Source organism: Monodon monoceros, unplaced genomic scaffold (genome assembly GCF_005190385.1).
Source record: "Monodon monoceros isolate NGI ecotype Baffin Bay Population unplaced genomic scaffold, NGI_Narwhal_1 Super_Scaffold_12, whole genome shotgun sequence".
In the NCBI taxonomy this organism is placed as follows: domain Eukaryota; kingdom Metazoa; phylum Chordata; class Mammalia; order Artiodactyla; family Monodontidae; genus Monodon; species Monodon monoceros.
Genome location: NW_021703768.1, coordinates 118,807,662 through 118,829,517, shown reverse-complemented (window position 1 = coordinate 118,829,517; position 21,856 = coordinate 118,807,662). Strand labels below are relative to the sequence as shown.

At 40.4% G+C, this 21,856-nt stretch overlaps 1 protein-coding gene across 1 annotated transcript in view; it reads right to left on the bottom strand.

Annotated features, from left to right (window-relative positions):
- The window catches only part of NDFIP1 (Nedd4 family interacting protein 1), a 50,766-nt gene extending 32,878 nt beyond the window's left edge, over window positions 1-17,888 (bottom strand). The window contains exon 1 of the mRNA XM_029217194.1: window positions 17,620-17,888. Coding sequence (XP_029073027.1) covers window positions 17,620-17,682 — 63 coding nt within the window. The 5' untranslated portion in view covers window positions 17,683-17,888. The remainder of the gene's footprint in view (window positions 1-17,619) is intronic.
- Window positions 17,889-21,856: the final 3,968 nt, after the last annotated feature.

The window sequence follows — 21,856 nt, the reverse complement described above, 5'->3', positions numbered from 1 at the left end:
GTGGAAGGGACAGTGATGATGATTCCATGAGTGATCAACAGCAGGTGGCATCCCCATCACTACTTCATGCTTCATAAAGTACTATGCATTACATACATCAACACTATGGTTCCAGAGTTACCTATTTTAAAAAGAAATGGTAACAAGAGTATAAGAAACACAAAAGAGAAACAGACCTCTCCAACCTTCAGCTCTTAGGAAATAAAACATTTAGCATAGTGTATTGGGTACAAATAGGTATTCAGTAAATGTCTGTGGTACATACGAAGGAAAATTGGTATTTTGATTGATCACACTAATTCCTAGAAAGTTTTCCCTTCTAAAAACTACCAATTGGCATATCCAAAAAATGGAATATTCTACATTAAAATGATAGTAAAGGGACTTCCCGGGTGGTCCAGTGGTTAAGAATCTGCCTTCCAATGCAGGGGGCATGGGTTCGATCCCTGGTCAGGGAACTAAGGTCTCACATGCCACAGGGCAACTAAGGCCACACGCCACAACTACTGAGCTCACATGCCACAACCAGACAGAAGCCCGCGCACCGCAACTAAGACCCGACGCAGACAAAAATAAAGAAATATTTTTGAAAAATAAGCATGATTATAATTTCAAAAATAACAATAATAATAAGATAGTAAAGTCAAATGTACAGCCCCAGAAAGTGACAGACATGCCTAGAATCCAGAGACTCATGCTGACTGCAGCCTGCTTGGCTCTGCTAGCCCCATGAGCTACAGAGCTCTCTCAGCTATGCTTGCTCATTATTATTATTATTATATGATGATGATATGATGCCTGGCATACAGCATACTGAGACAGAGATTACGGATGGGGAAAGGTATTCTATCCAAGAGGCTGCCTTAACTTCGGCCTGGTCATGAGGTCCCCTTCTCCTGCAAGAACGAGAACCAAGAGGGAGATTCATTAAGCATTTCATATCTATGAAACATTCACCCTATCAGGGAATGTTCCAATATGCAAGTGTATAATTGCTTGCATTTTATAATTAACACCACTCAAAGAACATGTCAGGCCATGACTGATGTTTTTTTACCTCACTAAGTCTAAAGCTTACCAAAGAAAAGACCATCAAAAGAAGTAATTACAATCATAATTTTCCAGCTGAAGATTAAACACACACATTTGCCTCTTATACCTTCCAAAATCCTCTCAAATGTAAATGTTATTAAAGTTTTATTAAATTTCAGGCAAAAAAAAATTCAAAATCGATTAACAGGAGACGAAGCAGCAATAAAATCCTGCAAGTTAGAAGCAGGAAGACAGGAAACAATGTACACAGCAGACCCAAGAAACCTGAATCCTAACCCAGAAAGCAGAAAAATCAACCTGTCTTGCACTATACCCTCCAAAGGCTCAAGAATCAGTGGTAGCAGGTACCAGTGGAAATAAGAGTGAAAATTAGATTTAAAAGCAGAAAGGGAAGTTGGAGATCCAGTTATTCATTCATTCATTCATTCATTCATTCATGGCTGAGTTGGGTCTCTGTTGCTGCGCGCGAGCTTTCCCTAGTTGCAGCGAGCGGGGGCTACTCTTGGTTACAGGGTGTGGGCTTCTCATTGCGGTGGCTTCTCTTGTTGCGGAGCACAGGCTCTAGGTGCGTAGGCTTCAGCAGCTGTGGCACGTGGGCTCAGTAGTTGTGGCTCACGGGCTCTAGAGCGCAGGTTCACTAGTTGTGGCGCATGGGCTTAGTTGCTCTGTGGCATGTGGGATCTTCCCGGACCAGGGCTCGAACCAGTGCCCCCTGCACTGGCAGATGGATTCTTAACCACTGCGCCACCAGGGAAGCCCGGAGACCCAGTTAAACAAACACAGCTCCCAGAATCCCCATTAGAAGACTCTCTCTGGAGAGACTGAGGTGGAGAGGTCTGGACTGGAGACACCAGAGCTTAGGAGAAAGAACAGCAGATCAGAAAAGAGTGATTAAGTGAGAGGTTTATGTACTAAACCTTGAGATATCGCAGTCTTCCTCCGCCAATCAGCTCCCAGAACAGTAACAGTCAGGCCTATTCTCTGGGGAAACTGACCAGCCCAAGAAGAAAGATTTAAAAACACTGTCACTCAAAGAAACAGCCTAGTTAGATTAGAAGGCAAGAAGCCCCTGCAAGAAGTTCCATCAAGCATACTGAGCTTCCAAACTGCTTTACTGATTGTGCACTCTTAACCAAGCAGACAAAGATCACCACATACTTCTAACTAAAAGGTCATAAAAGACCAAAGCAAAGAGAATAAATGCAACACGGAGGAAAGAACTACGCAGGAAGGTGTAAACTTTAAAAAGAAAGAAAAAAACTTTCTGTAATCTCAGGGAAATAAGAGAAAAAAAATTAAAACCATAAAACGAGGACAGTGTGCTACTAAAATGGGGGGTAGGGACAATTAAAGAGTTTTTGAAAATTAAAAATAACATATTATTAAAATTTTATCAAAGAGTTAGAATATAAAATTGAGAATCTCTCATAGAAAGTAGAGAAAAACAGGTGAAAATATAAGAAGAGGTTAAAAAAAATTTTAAGGGACTTCCCTGGTGGTCCAATGGTTAAGACTCCGCGCTCCCAATGTATGGAGCCTGGGTTCGATCCCTGGTGGGGGAACTAGATCCCACGTGCTGCAATTCAGACACAGCGCAGCCAAATAGATAAATAAATAAAAATTTAAAAATTAAATAAACAACTTTAAAGAATCAGTACAAAAGATCCAAGGAGAGAAGGAAAAAAAAATTAAAGCAGAGAAAAAAAAAATCAAACAAACACTTTTTAAAATTTCCCAGAACTAACGGACATGAGCTTCTAGACCGAAAGGACCCACTGAGTGAGTGCCCAGCACAACAGATGTAAACAGATCTACACCAAGGTACAGCATAGTGAAATTTAACAACACTGGGGACACAAAGAAGCTCCTAAAGGCTTCCAGAGAAACAGAGAAAGTAGGCCACATTTAAAGAATCAGACATCACAATTGGCTTCGGTCTTCCTAATAGTGGAACCTAGAAGGCAATGCAACAAATAGCTTTCAAAATTCTAAAGGAAAATGTTTCCAACCCAGAAGTCGAAGTAAGGGTGAAGATTAAAAAAAAAAAAGTTTAACCCACATGCATTCTTCCTCAGAAAGATACTGGAGTGTATGTTCCATGGATATGAGACAATAAACCAAGAAAAAAAGAGATGTGAATCAAGGGAAAGGGCTTCAATTTAAAAAGTTGGAAAAGGAAATCCCTAGGATAACAACTAAACAGCAAACCTTGAGAACAGCCTTCTAGAACAAGTCAAAAAACCAGGAAAGAGCCACACACACCATCCCAACAATGAAATCAATAAAATACCTGATGTGTTTGAAAATATCAAAAAACTATTAAGAGGGGCTTCCCTGGTGGCGCAGTGGTTAAGAATCCACCTGCCAATGCAGGGGACACAGGTTCGAGCCCTGGTCCGGGAAGATCCCACATGCCACGGAGCAACTAAGCCCGTGCACCACAACTACTGAGCCTGAGCTCTAGAGCCTGCGAGCCACAGCTACTGAGCCCACGAGCCACAACTACTGAAGCCCGTGCACCTAGAGCCCATGCTCCGCAACAAGAGAAGCCACCGCAATGAGAAGCCCACGCACCACAACAAAGAGTAGACCCCGCTCACCGCAACTAGAGAAAGCCCGCGCACAGCAACGAAGACCCAGCACATCCAATAAATAAATAAATAAATAAAATCTTAAAAAAAAAAAAAACCCAAAACCATTAAGATTATTAAGTGAGAGTCTGAGAATGAATTCATGTTATAAGCAATTTATGATATATACTTAGAAAATTAGGCAAACAAAAGAATTTGTTGTTAACTTTAGGGAAAATAAGATACTGTCAGGCAAGGAAAATAACCACAGCATACAACATATTACTGTAAATACTGAATACTGATCTAACTACATTGTGGATATAACTATACTAGAAAAATGGAGAGACAGGAAATGGGAGTACATGCAGTTGTGGGAGGGTGGTAAAAGAGAGCTAAATCCTTAAATCTCCTAGTGGTAAGTCAATTAAAAAAACCCTGAAAACTGAAAAATCAAGGAGTAACACCCTATAAATGTTTTTTACCTTCACAGATAACAGCGAAACAGCAAAAGAAAGAGCTAAGAAGCAGGCAAGTAAGCAGGAGACTGCTGTCTTGGGTAGTAAGCCTGTAAGAGCTATCTGACTCTAACCTATATGTAAGTATAGCTATCTGTAAGATATGAAAAATAAATTTAAAAAGATTAAAATGTGATTACAAAATGTGTCATGAAAGAGTAACCTCGTATTCATGGGAAACTAACCTAACTGGGCGAGAGGGGAGGTACTCCAACTCCCCTTAGGACAGACTACCTAAACGGAGAGGGGAGCTGGGAAGAAGGGAGCATTCCAGGTAGAGGAAGTAGAGCAACAGGAGACCTCCTGGCCAGAGAAGGTGATGTGTTCCACGAAGTGAAACAAGTTCCCCAGGGAAACAACGAATCATGAGAGTCCAACTCCACCCCTTCTCCCAAGTCCTGGTCTCCCCCATCTACCTCTTACCTATCCTTCAAGGCCAGGCTCAAGTTACATCTTCTCAGAAGCCTCCTAAGAAGTCTCTGGAAGTAGGTGATCTCTTCCATCTCAAGATAATGCCTTTTATCTACTATCTTATTTTCTGAATTAATATAATTAATATTGTATCAATACCATAATACATTCTCATGGATTGAAGTCATTCAACAGGTATTTAGTGAATACTTACTATATGCATCAAATTATGCTGGGTACTAAAAGTAAGGGAAAGAAGAAAAGGAAGGCAAGATGCGAAGGAACGAGGACAAACAAAGCAGCACTCTACAGGCACTTAGTCAACTTTTAATTAGGAAGGCCCATGGCACATTCTTTTGCATTCCATAGTATTTAAACACGCAAGCTGGCACTTCATAAATGCCTTATTACGTAGATTGCAGATGGCTCACAAGATGAAAAGTCTTTGATGAATGGAAGCTTGACACTTTAAAAACCAAGATACAAATTTGGGGGGAAAAAAGTATACTCTATACATATAAGACAAGCATAAAAGTAACATTTTCATAATAATAAACAGCACACAGCGATTAAAAAAAATTTTTTTTCCTAAGATTCCTAGGCTCACAAGGAGAAAACTTGACAAAAATATAGAGAAGAAAATAAAAACCACCACAATCCCATCTTTCAGATATCCTTCCAGCCTTCTGGGGGAATACAAATCATCTTATAACCTTTTTCACTCACTACATGGTGGAATTTTCCTTCATTATTAAATATTCTTTTGTAATATCACTGTACTATTTGAAAGTCAGTCTATATTTTTCTTATGGGAAAAAAAGTTCACTTCTTAGAAATAACTACAGCAGTAACTAGGTACCGCTAAATAACAGGTAAAGCAACCTGCTGAGAGAAATACAAAATCAGTGTTAAAAAGGTATATGATGGAAATTGCTGAGATCCTTTCAAACACAATTACAGATTCTTACTTAAATATTTTCACTAAAATGTGAAGTCCTAAATATAAAATGGCATTTGGATTACCTTAAACCTAACTGATACATAGAAAATAAGATATTTTAACCTTCCAAATAATGGTGAAGCTAATAAGCCAATAATTACCTTTCATGCCCAGCATAATTTGCCTTTTCTCCCCCTCGACTCAGCTAGTCATTTTGGCCAGAGCTGAATGGTGACAAGATGGCTGTAAAGCTTACAACATCACATAACTGTGATCACCTCAATTAACTCTCACCTAAAATGAAATTGGACCAATGTGCTTGAGAGCATTAATGCTACTCACCCTCACATGCATGACTGAGTAGAACTGATTTTAAGTATGTACACTCTAAAATACTATTACATCTGAAAATGCAATTCTGCTTCACAAGGACAAGTGTTGAAAGGAATCTCCTATCAACAATCAATCATGTGTAAGATCCCCAAGGCTGCAGATAACCCTCAATTCATACTTCTTATGCTATTTCTATAATAACATGAGCAGATTTTCCAAACTTGTGTAAATGCAACTGCTAAAAGCAGTGAATAAGAATACTAGAAATCAAGAGCCAGTTTCTTTTAAAAAAGCTAAAAAAACTTTTAAAATTGGTATTTTCTTCCTTTTAAAAGATTACCGATTTTATTGTGAACCTAAAATTGCTCTTAAAAAGTTTATTTGAAAAAATTTTAAATTATTGATTAACTTTTCTGATTTCTAAAAGCATCATTAACTTTTTATTTTTTAATTTATTTATCTATTTTTGGCTGCGTTGGGTCTTCGTTGCTGTGCGTGGGCTTTCTCTAGTTGCAGCGAGCGGGGCTACTCTTCGTTGGCGGTGCGCGGGCTTCTCATAGTGGTGGCCTCTCTTTGCTGTGGAGCAGGGGCTCTAGGTGCGCGGTCTTCAGTAGTTCTGGCACGTGGGCTCAGCAGTTGTGGCTCGCGGGCTCTAGAGTGCAGGCTCAGTAGTTGTGGCACACGGGCTTAGCTTCTCCGTGACATGTGGGATCTTTCCGGACCAGGGCTCGAACTTGTGTCCCCTGAATTGGCAGGCGGATTCTTAACCACTGTGCCACCAGGAAAGTCCCATATCATTAACTTTTTGTCATGATATACCATGTTTGTTTGAAGCTGACCAGAAGGGAAAGACCTACAAACAGAATGTTTTAACTAGTGGGAAATTACAAAACAGTACTCTGTACTCACCAGTGACTTATTCTTTTTAAACATAATATTAAGGAGATTTTTCTATTTTTTAAACCATGCATAATTTTTAAAAAATCTACTGGGCATATATATTTACTGACATCATTTTCAAAAATAATTATTCATCATAAAAGAAATTTGCTAAATCATCAATAGAATGCTGTCTCTTTGGATCAAAGCCACCAACTTCTATAAACAAAAACAATCAATCATAAAGCTGGAAGGAGACAAAATGATCTAATCTAACTACTACTTCATTTTATGAAAGGAGAAAATAAAGCCAGAAAGAGATTGAAGTTCTAGCCCACAGTCATATGACAACTACATACTTCATTGCAGAAGTCAGGCAATATATTACTGATTAGATGTTTTGATAAAGTCCTTCTTTGTTCTCCTGAATCAGTCTCTACTTAATGTCCAAATTGAGCCTTCCAGATACTGAAGTGTACATCACACCCTTCAAAAACTGCTTTTTAACACAAAGTTATATGAAAAGTTTGGACGTTATATCATAAAGCTCCTAAAATGAAAGCTTCAGAATGCTAAGAACACTATATTCCTGACTACACAGCCCACAAAATTTCACCTAAATTTAACAAGGACAAAACAAATTTTTAAAATTAGTAACAAAGTAAACAGCAAAATAAGCACTGAGTTCCATAGAGAAAGGATTGGTGGTGGTTAAAAGGACTTGAGTTTTACCTGTAGTGCTTTCAATTTTTATAGGATTGTAGTCATTGTTAATCAAACCTTAATGTTTACGATGAATCTGGGCGATACATACTATATGGGCATTATTTTATACTATTCCTGCAGTTTTTATTTACTTCCAAATAAAAAAAAATTTTAAGGAATTTTTTAAAAAGAAGCAAAACATGATTAGTGGAAAACTTGCAAAATAAGAATGAGAAATCACTCATCATTTTTCTTTAAAAGTAGTTTGAAAAACAAAAACAAAAAGCAAAAAGGATGCTATACATTTGTCAAAACCTGTATTTGTCTAAACCTACAGCACTTTATAGCACAAGGGGTGAACTTTAATGTATGTGAAATACAATAAAAAATTTAATGTATGTGAAATAATGTATGAACTTTAATGTATGTGAAATTAAAAAAAAATGTTAGGTGGTTGGTGGTTCCCAGGATGGTATGCAGAATGTGACAAAACAATCTAACTGTATTATAAATTTATGAAACCACCTCATTAAAGAGGGTGAGAAGAAAAGGTGCTGACATAAGTACTTAAGTAACTTTGGAAATGAGTAGTCTTTATAAGACTAAAGGCCAAAGAAACTGTACATATGCCCTGTCCTCTAGTTGATAAAACTGTTTCCCACAGGGGTGTAAGTTAACAATTCTGATACTGCTACACATGTACATTAGAACTGAAGTTAAATTAAGTAAATGGATGGCAGGTGGGAGGAGCCAGGTCTCTCATTGTTGGAGTAGAAGTTTAAAGATGAGAGAGAAGGAGGCTAGAGTGATCCATGTAGTAATGGATTAGAGTCAGTTTAATATAGATAGATGGTTACATATGAAATGTTTATGGATACACACACACATATATTTCTTTACTCTGTCAGCCTAGAAGACCTAGAAGCAATGACACACCAGCAGCAATGAGCACAGATCTTGGTTTCTAACATCATTCTCCAATAAAAGGAACCAGGGTTCCTTGGAGAAATGGCTGATTCCAGGATGGCACAGAAAATATACGTGGTGAGCCTGGTGCCAAAAAGTAAGGAAGTGCTTTAAAAAACCACAAAGATGGAGCTCTGTCAAAGGGATACAAGTGCCAACTGAAAGAGATCCCAATGGCCAAAGCTGGAACAATTTGAGCAACAAAATAAAATAGTGTTGGCTTATAACCCAGAGTAAAATTAATGAGTTCATACTAGTATCACTGAATAAATAAATTAGTGGAGAAGAGACAAATGTCCCATGCAGAAAAATTCCAAATAATTTATGTAGATACACTGCCCCCAATGAGGTGATGGAACTTAACTCCCCAAAGCTTAAGTATAGGCTGTGCATAGTGACCACATTGACTTCCTTCCAAAGAGCACAGTACAAAAGGGGGGAAAGAGTCACTTTACGTAGAGAGATCTGACAAACTCTACTTCAGCCAGATGATGAAGGTCAACATCAACAGTGGTAAGTCATGGGGACAGTATGCATTCTTGATATGACATGATGTAAAATGGCACTTTACCTCTGTGGTCTTCCTCCCTCCAACCCACAACTCTAGTCTAATCATGAGAAAAGCAACCAACAAATCCCTGGACTTCCCTGATGGCACAGTGGTTAAGAATCTGCCTGCCAATGCAGGGGACACAGGTTTGAGCCCTGGTCCGGGAAGATCCCACATGCTGTGGAGCAACTAAGCCTGTGTGCTACAACTACTGAGGCTGCGCTCTAGAGCCTGCGAGCCACAGCTACTGAGCCCGCGTGCTGCAACTACTGAAGCCCACGCGCCTAGAGCTCGTGCTCCGCAACAAGAGAGGCCACCGCAATGAGAAGCCCGTGCGCTGCAACGAAGAGTAGCCCACACTCGCTGCAACTAGAGAAAGCCCGCGAACAGCAACAAAGACTCAAAAATAAAATAAAATCAATTAATTAATTAAAAATAAATTTTAAAAAATCCCAATTCAGGGACATCCTGCAAATAACTAATACTCCTCAAAACTGTAAAGGTCATCAAAAACGTGGAAAACTTGAGAAACTGTCACAGTCAAGAGGAGCCTACGGAGATACGATGACCAAATGTAATGTGGAACAGAAAAAACACACAGATAAAAACTGAAAATCTGAATAAAGTACGGACTTCAGTTAATAACAACATATCAATACTGGTTCATTAATTGTCACAAATGTACCACACTAATATAAGATGTTAAAGGGTTAATTGGGTCTGGGGTATACAGAAACTGTACTATCTTCAATGTTTCTGAAAATCTAAAAACGTTACGAAAAGTAAAGTTTATTTTTAAATATTTAACACTTTTAACATTTTTTTTTTAAAAGGAAAGGAAGAAAGCCTGAAGAACGCACACCAAACTTGGGAAGCAGTTACACCTCTGGGGAGAGACTAGAAGGGAAGTCAAGTTTTCCTTTACAAGTTACTGTTTGACTCCAGTATATAATGTATCTGTGTACTATTTTATCACAAGAAATGTTTAACATTTAATGCCACATTTAAACACTGAATGACAAATAAAATGAAATTGTTATTAAACAGAAACCCTCCCTAAACCTTTGTATGTCTATTCATAAATATCCAATCTCCAGAAAGACCTCCAAATCACATTCAAGCCTCTGATTTACTACTAACTGATATTATTGCAATACACAAATTTAAAAGAGAAACTGTCAAAATTATACTAAATTGCTAGGGGAGAAGAAATATATAATACACGTGAAAGAAACTGCTTTAATCAGTAAGAAAATATTTCACTAGAAATGTTCTTAAATTGGATCAACATTTAGAGCTGGTATTTAGAACTTTTAATATAAATTGTGGTATTCAGAAAAAATGAGCCTGTTACAGAAGGATGTGCAAAGTGATGTCTGATAACACTCACTTTATTACTACACTTGGTGAAAGCAACAACATACACTGTAGTTCTATCTAGACAGCCACGAGAAGCAATTACAACTGGAATGTGTAAAATTCAACAGATTCAATAAATGGTATTCACCAACTGCCTGGCATACTGGCAAAAATGACTTGAGAATAAAGATAAGATCACCAAGTTGATTCTCAGCAGTAATCTCTAATTAAAGTGTTAAAAGTTGCTTTAACTAAATGGGCATTATCCACTACTACAAGAATATGATTCCACTAAACGGCTGTACTTGTTCACAAAGATAATGTAAGAATAAATGATTAAGAAACCAAAGTAATTATTTTAAAGCCCTAAGAACAAGTAAATCAGAGAATGTCACTTGAATTTCTTCATCTTCCTTTTTTTTTAATTAATAAAATACAAAATTACTCTCATGGTAGGATTTATTTTATAATCGAATTTAATGTAATGTAATATAATTGGTGTCCAGGATAAAGTAATTTGAAGTTATATGCAGGCAAACCAGTGGATGGCATCAGTTTAGATGATGCGAGGATTTCCTAGAGCACCTCATAGAGAGTGAGTCAAATACAATGGATAGCTGCAGATCTGCAGCTCCTGACACTCACAAATCCTGGTTCCACATTCATAACAAATTACAAAAGTGCTCTCATGACATATTTCCTCATGTGATAATGTCTGCTTAAAATATCACACCATTATCTTTTACACACAGAAATATTTATGGACAAAATGACATGATTTCTAGGATTTGCTCCAAAATAATGGTAGAGAGTATAAATGAAAAAGATTAGCCATTTGTTTTGTTTGTTTGTTTTTTTATTTGGCTGTGTCGGTTCTTACTTGTGGCACGCGGGATCTTTGTTGTAGCATGCGAGATCTTTCGTTGAGGCGCGCGGGCTTCTCTCTAGTTGTGGTGTGCGGGCTTAGTTGCCCCGTGGCATGTGGGACCTTAGTTCCCCAACCAGGGATCGAACCTGCATCGCCTGCATTGGAAGGTGGATTCTTTTTTTTATTTTTTTAACGTCTTTATTGCAGTATAATTGCTTTACAATGTTGTGTTAGTTTCTGATGTATAACAAAGTGAATCAGCTATATGCATACATATATCACCATATCCCCTTCCTCTTGCGTCTCCCTCCCACCCTCCCTATCCCACCCCTCTAGGTGGACACAAAGCACTGAGCTGATCTCCCTGTGCCATGCGGTTGCTCCCCACTAGCTATCTATTTTACATTAGGTAGTGTATATATGTCCATGCCACTCTCTCACTTAGTCCCAGCTTACCCTTCCCCCTCCCCGTGTCTTCAAGTCCATTCTCTACGTCTGCATCTTTATTCCTGTCCTGCCCCTAGGTTCTTTAGAACCTTTTTTTTTTTTTGATTCCATATATGTGTTAGCATGCAGTATTTGTTTTTCTCTTTCTGACTTACTTCACTCTGTATGACAGTCTCTAGGTCCATCCACCTCACTGCAAATAACTCAATTTCGTTTCTTTTTTTTGGCTGAGTAATACTCCATTGTATATGTGGAAGGCAGGCTCTTAACCACTGGACCACCAGGGAAGTCCCAAGGTTAGCCATTTGTTGATAATTGTTGAAGCTGAGTGATGCGTACATAGGATTTATTACGCTAAATTTTTGTATATGTTTGAAATTTTCATAGTAAAAAGTTGAAAATGTACATAAAGAAGATGTGAGATACACACACACAAACACATACACCATTATCTTCTTAATATATACATACAATGGACTATTACTCAGCCACAAAAAAGAATGAAATACTGCCATCTGCAGCAAGTGGGTGGACCTAGAGAATATTATGCTTAGTGAAATAGGTCAGAGAAAGACAAATACTGTATGACATCACTTATATGTGGAATGTAAAAATTAATACAAATGAATGTATATGCAAAACAAACAGACTCACAGATATAGAAAACAAATTTGTGGTTACCAAAGGGGAGAGGGAAGGAGGGAGGGACAAACTAGGGGTATGAGATTAACAGATACAAGCTACTACATATAAAATAGGTAAGCAACAAGAATATTCACATAAAAGGAATTATACCCAGTATCTTGTAATAACCTATAATGGAGTATAATCTGCGAAAATACTGAATCACTATGTTGTACACCTGAAACTAACACAATATTGTAAATCGACTATACTTCAATTAAAAAAAAGAAATTATGCCCACAACTCAACAACAAAAAGCAAACAATTCAAAAATTTGAATTTTTGAATTTGCCCAATTCAAAAACTGGCAAAGGACTTGAATACACATTTTTCCAACGATATTCAAATGGCCAACAAACACATAAAAAGATGCTCAATATCACTAATCATTAGGGAAATGCAAACCAAAATCATTATGAGATGCCACTTCACACCCATTAAGATGGTTTTATCAAAAACAAAACAGAAAATAACAAGTGTTGATGAGGATGTGACAAAATTGGAATCCCTATGCACTGCTGGTTGGAATATAAAATAGTGCATTTCTATGGAAAACAGTATGGCAGTTCCTCAAAAAATTAAAAATAGCAATACCATATGAACGAACAATTCTACAAATTGTTGGTTCATATGGTAAAACCTACAAATTATACAAATTCAACAATATATCCAAAAGAATTGAAAGCTGGGACTCTTTTGATACTTGTTCACCCATATTCACAGCAGCATTATTCACAATGGCCAAAAAGTAGATAAACAAAATATAGTATACACATACAATGGAATATTATTTAGCCTTAAAATGGAAGAAAATTCTGACATATGCCACAACATGGATGAACCTGGAGGACATTATGCTGAGTGAAATAAGCCAGACAGAAGGAACAAATACTATACGATTCCACTTATATGAGGTACTTAGAGTAATCAAATTCATGGACAGAAAGCAGAATGTTGGCTGTCAGGGGCTTGGGAGGGAGAAATAGAGAGTTATTGTTTAAGGGGTATGGAGCTTCTGGAAGTGGATGGTGATGAAGACTGCCCAACAATATGAATGTACTTAATACCACTGAACTGGGACTTCCCTAGTAGACAGTGGTTGGTTAAGAATCCGCCTGCCAATACAGGGAACACGGGTTCGATCCCTGGTCCGGAAAGATCTCACATGCCGTGGAACAACTAAGCCCGTGAGCTACAACGACTGAGCCTGCACTCTAGAGCCCACAAGCCACAACTACTGCAGCCCGCCGCCTAGAGTCCATGCTCTGCAATGAGAAGCCACCGCAATGAGAAGCCCGCGCACTGCCACGAACAGTAGTCCCCGCTCGCTGCAACTAAAGAAAGCCCGAGCGCAGCAACGAAGAACCAGTGCAGCCAAAAAACAAAAAACAACTACTGAACTAACTGTACACTTAAAAACAGTGTACAGTTAAAATGGTAAAACTTCATATATATTTTACCACAACTAAAAAAATTCTTCTAAGAAATAATTCTACCCATCTTCTCAGTATTTTTATAAAAGTTTTCTTTGATCATTGGCAATACAGGCCACAAATACACCAAATAACCTCAAAATCTTGACATGACATCCTAAGGGGCATTCTATGATATAATTATAATGTCTTCTGAAACTAAAAAAAATAAAAATAAAAAAATAAAACCACATGGGCACCACTCACTCCTTCCTCTAGGATCATGACGTCATCTAACACTTGAACATGAAAAAGTTTGGCCTGCCGGAGATGGAATTCTTTCCCTCATCTATCAAAACCTTCCTTCACAATCCTGAAAGAACTTACCCAAAACTGCTTTACAATGTCACCAAACTACAATACAAACTTATTAGTGATGCCCACAAGCGAGCAACTTCTTTAGCAGACAGGGAGTCAGATCTAAAAGTAAACATTATGCAGCCTTTTTTTTGGCTGCACTGGGTCTTCATTGCAGTGCACGGGCTTCTTCTAGTTGTGGCGAGTGGGGGCTACTCTTCGTTGCGGTGCACGGGTTTCTCATTGCGGTGGCTTCTCTTGTGGAACACGGGCTCTAGGTGTGCGGGCTTCAGTAGTTGTGGCACGCGGGCTCAGTAGTTGTGGCACGCGGGCTCAGTAGTTGTGGCTCGTGGGCTCTAGGGCACAGGCTCAGTAGTTGTGGCGCACGGGCTTAGTTGTTCCGCGGCACGTGAGATTTTCCCAGACCAGGGCTCGAACCCGTGTCTCCTGCACTGGCAGGTGGATTCTTAACCATTGCGCCACCAGGGAAGCCCTCTGCAGTCTATTTTTAAGTCTATATGGCAGTGTCATCATTGCCTACTTTCAATGGATTTAAATCCAAATATCTCAAAACATTTCAGGAAGTATTTGGCAAAATGCATGATATAGCCAAAGATCTATTACAGTGAGGCAAAGAAGGCTTGGAATGGATGAACAGGGTAAACATCCTCAGAGAGATGAAAACACAACAGGTTTCTCAACACTGGGCCTACCTAGAGCTTCCTGAAACAGTGCTTCAGAATGTTTGGACACACAATCTCAGTTTCAAAATGCAAAAAGGGAAAAATAAAGCGACAGGAAACCTATGAGCCCAGCCTATCTGTATAGTCTGTGGTGATGCTAAGTTGTGCACATATTGCTCTACCAATCAAAAGGCCATAAAGGCAAAACCACTGTTTGCATTTATGAATGAATCATACAGTTTTCCATTACACTTACTTCACTAGAGGACCAGCTCAATTTGACTAACCAGATCAAACAGAAGTCAGAACGGCCCTTTGTGACAGCCAAAGAGTATCATGCTCCTATCAAGTTGCCTGGACAATTCAACATTCCATAATTCAAAAGCCTTTTAAATATGTATATTCTCTGACCAAGCATTTACACGCCTAGAAATTTATACTACGGAAATGGTTGAAGATGTATATAAAAGAAACTTCAGTGACAGAAAAAAAATTATAAACACCCTTAGGGACCAACAATAGCCAATTGATTAAATTATGGTTCAGCTATACAACTGCATGCTCTGCAGACATTAAAATATGAACCCATTTTATTATATAGATATATTGTGTGCCTTTGTACCTATATGTGCACAATACATACACGTGCAAATTTGTGAATGCACATGTATTTGAGAACATGTGGGTATGTAAACATACATGTGCACATATGCACAAAGTGTGTGCAAGTATAATCAGGGGCCCTTGGAACTGCACGTATGTACAAAGATGTGCCTGTATATGTATGTATGGGTACATAAAAGAATACATATGCACATGTATATATCTGCTAATGCATATGCTTATATTTGGGCCATAAGCCTGTGTTTTAAGTAGGTGAGCGTGTACTTATCCTTGTAATCACTACTTAGAAGCTGTGACCTTGAGCAAGTTACTGAGCCTCTAGGGAGTCTTGACTTGTCATCTATACAATACCAAACCCTGCCTCGAAGGGGTTTTGTGAGGATTAAGTTTAATAATGGATATAAAACACTCAGTACCATGACTGGCACATAATAAATGCTCAATCAATATTAACTTTCCTTATCTGTACATGTACACACTCATGTATACTTACACAGCTATGAGTCCACAAGAATACACAAAATATTAACTTTGGTTATCTATATGTGATAGGTTTTTGGTGTGGGGTTTTGGGTTTTTTTGGCTTTCATATTTTGCAATTTTTCTAGGAAGATTAGGTCTTTCTTTCATTCTTTTTTTTTTTTGAAGATTTCTTCAAAATAATGTTTTAAAAAAGTAAAAACGATGGCCTGTCCTTAACATACCTCTGTTCTGCATATTAAAAGCTATTAAACACTACGCTGAGAAATACGTAATTTTGTTACTCCACCAAATTTTTTGTATTCTAGCGTTATGTCAGCATTACCTAATAGCTCAAGAAGATGGCAGTACAAAGAAAAGCCACAGCTTTTTGCTTCTTTGCCTTATCCAAGGCAGGATGAAAAGAATGAATTAAATCACACGATGGGGTACATGTGATTTGTGAACACCTTGGTGACAGTTAAGTGATACCTGTCAATCATATTTTACTAAAACAGGGAGGAACCCAGGGCCTTGCCCAAGGTCATACAAAAAAGCATGTACCCCAGGCTGTGAGAGATCTAAGGACTAGACTGCATTGCCACAATTTGGGCGTGCTTATGAAACCAAAAAGCTAAATTCTTAAAATCAGTCATATCAGGAGTCGGACTGTAGGAGGGAGGAAATTACAACAGAGGGCTGACGACAGCAAAACAACCCAGTAACTGGCCCCACCAGGGTTAATCTACATGTTTTAATCATACTGGTTTTCCTCACTCCTAAAATATAAAACTGTAGATCATCTATGATAGGACATTTAATTTCATAAAAGCACGATTGCCATTTGTATGCAAATTATAGTGAAAGCATCTGAAACAAAATATAAGCAGTTACCTGCAGTTCCAATCAACATCAGTTACCAGCTGGCTCAGTTGCCACAATTACGATGTCTTAGATTGAATACCTCTAAAAACCCTGCAAAATGTCTTCCCGAATTTCCGAGGGAAACCCGGCTACAGACAGGCGAGTAAAACAAGCAGCTGTTTTCCCTAGGGCCTCAATTTATAAATCGTACCCGAGATAATAATCCAATCATCTCCTATACATTTTCTCCCCAGCTATGCTATTCAATCTCTTTAAACGTCATTTCCAATCTCTGAAAACACACACTCAGGCACACGCCCTCCAGCCTGCAACGTAGCTCGACATTATAGGGACATCGCCAGTTAATCGCCTTTTCCAAATCTACTGCGAACTGCAGACTTGTTCCTCGTCTCATTTTGACTTTTGTCTTAAAACGCAAGCGAGGGGGATGGGTTTCGACGAGCAGACTAGGCTCTGAAACCCTGAGTAATCGCATCTCGCTGCGGAGAGCTGTCGGCAGCAGTAGCAGCGATTTTAATCTTTCATCTCCACCCAGTTTCCTTTCCCATCTCACGCTTTTTTTTTTCTTTCTTTCCAGTGACATCAAATTCAAGGTGGAAAAAGGAAAACTGAATGCACCCTGGTCTACGCCTCCGGAGGGTCGCGGGTTCCGACCCGGGGACCCGCCCGCCGTGGGAAATGCGAGAAACACTGCGGGGCGGAGGTTTTTCCACCGCCCGAGTCCCGGCCCGGGTGGCGGAGGGACAGGCCCAGCTCGCGGCCGCCTCGAATTCGAGCCCGGGGCCCGCCCGGCCCGCCCAGGCCCAGCGCGGCCTGCCAAGCCGCGGCATCGAGTTGGCCACAGGCGGGGCCGGAGAGGAGGCCTGAAGCGGCCAGCGGGTAGGGCAGGGCCGGGGAGACACTGGGCGCTGCTTACCTGCTGGTACCGGCTGCCGCAGGCCGGCTCCACCGCCGCCAGCGCCGCCAACGCCAACGCCATGGCGCAGCCGGCCGCAGGGAAGGAGGGCGAGCGAGCGAGCTGAAGGTGCGCGGGCGCTGCGGCCTGGGGGCGCCGGGAGGCCGACGGGGACGCGCCTCGGGTGGGTCTCGGTGGCCACCGCCGCTGCCAGGCCGGCCGCTCTCCTCGGGCTGTAAACGCCGCGGCTACCGAGGTTCCGACGCGGCCCCTGGGGAGGAGGCGGGGACGACGACGACGACGCTGCGCCGCCGCCCCGCCCCCGACTCGCGCCGCCCGGCCCGCCCGGCCCGGCCTCGCCCCGCGGTGCCGCCGCCCCGGGTGGGCTCCGCCCCTCCTCCCGCACCCCGAGGCTGAGGCTTCGGAGTCGGTTCCGTTCGAAACCCGGTTGCTCCCAGGTCACCGCAGAGAGGGCGACGCTGTAAATGGGCCCCTCGTTCCAAGCACCGAGCTTCCCCTGCGTGTCACTTCTAACCCTCATCACAAACCCCAGACACGGGGGCCGCAGCCCCATTGTAGAGGTCGTTGGCGCCCAGGGAGGTTGAGACAGCCTCACGCAGTAGCCATCTGATCCCTAATATCTGGCTGCAGAATCTCGGTTCTTCTCCACTCCCTTCTTGTCTGCCATCCTCATATAGACTAGGGGTCAGTCCGCTACAGGGCAGAGGCCAAATCCGGTTCAGTGACTGTGGAAAGCAACGTGAAAGTCAAATTTCTGCGTCCATAAATTGTTTTATTTGGAACACAACCGCTCCCATTTGTTTAGTATGGCCTGCAAATCCTAACTGACTTGCTATCTGGCCATTTAGAGAAAAAATTTGCTGACCCTAAATCCCGGAGAACTCCTTGATCTCAAAGCCTGTTTCGGGTGGCTGATAATAATAGCATCCGTATTTTTATGTAGTCCTTTTCGTGTTTTAACAGCTTCATCCGTGGATATAGACACGATATTTTCTGAACTAAAGCTCTCTGACATGAAAGGCAAAACTTCAAAGATGTAGCCATGCTAAGAGCTTTCCAGGTAACAGGAACATATATGCAAAGGGGGTGAGGGAAGTGAAAGCTTGCCTTGTGGAAGAATGGAAAGGAGGCAGCATAACTGCCATATAGGAGATACAAGTATTGATGTTCCACAGATGAGGGAGTAATGCCTGAAGACATTAAGTATTTTACCCAAGAACACAGTGCTGGTAAGGGTTAAAGCTGGACTGTAAACCCATCAAGTTGGCTTTCTAAACCATTATCATGCAACTAAATTAGAAACTTTATGAAGATAAACTATTCGTCTTTTAAATATTTTGATATCTCCCAAAGCATCTAGCACAGTATAGCTATCTATACTAGAGCAGGCATTTGAGGTCTGCTGTTTTATCATACCCAGACATCTGGAATTGCTTCTACTCACATGTCCAACACAGAAAAACACTTGATCTCTGAAGCCTGTCGCCATTCCCACTTCTTCTTGATTGCCTTTCCAAGTTGGTAGTCCAGAATTGCCACTAATCTCATTATTGTTTTATCTTCTAATTTTCAAATTATTTAACTACATATTTTAAACCTCAGCTGCACGTTTTGAACCAACCCTGAGGTCTCTGTATGTAGAAGCCAACTGTAATCAACAAAAATTCTAGGGGCTTCCCTGGTGGTGCAGTGGTTGAGAGTCCGCCTGCTGATGCAGGGGACGTGGGTTCGTGTCCCAGTCCGGGAAGATCCCACATGCCGCGGAGCGGCTGGGCCCGTGAGCCATGGCTGCTGAGCCTGCGCGTCCGGAGCCTGTGCTCCGCAACGGGAGAGGCCACAACAGTGAGAGGCTCGCGTACAGCAAAAAAAAAAAAAAAAAAAATTCTATATATTTCTCTTCCTCACTTTGAGTTCTCTACCAGTATCCAAACTCCAACATGTCTGTCCCTATTTCCAAGCACTGGCCTCACATATGTCCACTGTGGGAGAGTGAACAAATCCAGCAACATGCCAGTCCGAGAGTTTCCAAGGGGTCTGCTCCTTAGTCTGTCCCACAATTGTTCTTTTTAATCCGGAATAACAACCTTCAAATGTAACGATGTACACTGAGTCATTCCAAACATAATCTCCTACCTTGTGGTTTTATATAAGGGAAAAAAAGTCTAATTTGAAATTTTAAGAAATCTCATCCTTGGAAAGTAGAAATCCAGACTTCTTTGCTCAAATTTTCTAAATTTATGGGTAAGAAGGAATAAAAAAAGATGTCTGTGCTGAAACATATGGCTATTGGGGCAACTGCCACCTTCATGCGTGTCTGCAGCACTTTTGTGGCTTCTGTGGATAAGAAGTTGCTGTCCTTCTCATCTACTTCTTTCCTAAATTACTTTCTCCCTCAATAGCTATATACTCCCTGCATGTGGACATACATATTTATCATAATATAAACACTGGGCTTTCTCACAGGAATATTTTCTCTCAAAAGAAAAAAAAAAAGTTGATCTCCAGCTTCCAATCTCCCTTTCCTGCTCCTTTTCTGATGTCCTGAACCATGTTAACGGTGAGGACTTTTTTTTTTTTCTCTGAGTTCCCCCAAAGCCTTTTGTAAGTAGATTGGGAGTTCCCTGGTGGTCCAGTGGTTAGGACTCCATGTTCTCACTGCAGAGGACCCAGGTTCAATCCCTGGTTGGAGAACTAAAATCCCATAAGCTGCACGGAGTGCCCCCCCCCCCAAAACAAGCCTTTTGTAAGTAAATTGAGGTGATGTGTGTTGATTCAATGGCTGTGTGAACTGGGGAATTGAGAAATTGAGTCACTGCTGTGTAAGGTCTCCAGCTGGCGAGCAAACTGTACAGCAAAGGGGCAAACTCTGAATTTCTGACTCACGGATCCGTGCCTGCTACAAGCCAAGCAGACAGAGAAGATAATCCAAGGCTGTAAAAATTGCACTCTTTGGCTTCATCTTGAGATGTTGTCAAGAGAGTTTCCACAGAGAAAGTTATTAATTTCAGACTGCTGTACTTAGAAGCTTATTTCCCCACAGAATAGCAGTAATACTTTCCATGTGCAATTCTTTTTATGTGAATTGCTGGCTCTGAATCATCCATCCTGAGAGAGAAGAGAAAAATTACGGACAAGTAAGAACATAGCTCATGTCTGTTTCCCCACTCCTACCCCAATTTAAACAAAAATCTCCTCCAGGATAGATGTGGTCTTCTTTCACATCACCTGAAGTCTGTCCAAGGCAGTACTGAGCTCAGTAACCAAGAAAGGTTTGTTAAATTTTAAACAAAGTCTCATTGGTCTAATATCTCATTTCAGGCCTTGAATGTCTCCAGCTAATCTTTACAGAGCTCCAGCTGAACCATGCAGCTCCATTTCTAGTGACTTACTACTTCTTTGAATTCTCACTCCATCACTATGAGTTTCATTAAGGGCAAAGGTAATGTCTTGCTATTGCAAATAAAGAAATTATCCACTGATAATTACTACTGTTTGTGGAGCACCTCCTGGGTCTTGGACCCTTTCATAATCATCTCCTTATTCTTCATAACAAAACCCTTCTGCAGATGAAGAGATTCAGGAAATGTACATCACTTGCTCAGCTAGTGAGTGGTGGAACCAAAATGCGAACCTGTCTGACAACAAAACTTGGGCACTGCCCTGTATATGGAGGGAAATATAGGACATAGAAGAACCTTGGAGTCTTCACAATGAAGTAGAGAAGATAGGAAACACATATTCAAGACATATTTTTAAATATAAAAATTGCAAGTTAACTATATTTGTGTTGGCCTATATTAAGTAATGCCAAGAGGTGGTGAAGAGAATTATGTGACCAGGTGTGATAATCAGGTAAGGACTGAGGAGAAAGGGTTTTGAATGAGAGTAAGGGTTTGTCATAATGGAAAGAGGGAAAGGCATAGCAAGTCATGAATATAGTTGTACAAAAGCTTAGAACAGGAGTCCACAAACTTTTACGTAAAGGGATAGATAGTAAATATTTTGGGCTTTGTGGACCACAAAAGCTTTGTGACAAGCTTTCTGTCACAGCTACTGCACTTTGCCATTGTATCATGAACACAGCCATAGAAAATAGTAGACAGATTGGCGTGGCTGTGTTCCAATAAAGCTTTATTTATGGACACTGAAATTTGAATTTCCTATCATGTCATGAAATATTATTCTTCTTTTGATTTTTTTTAACTATTGAAAAATGTAAAAACTATTCTTAATGCAG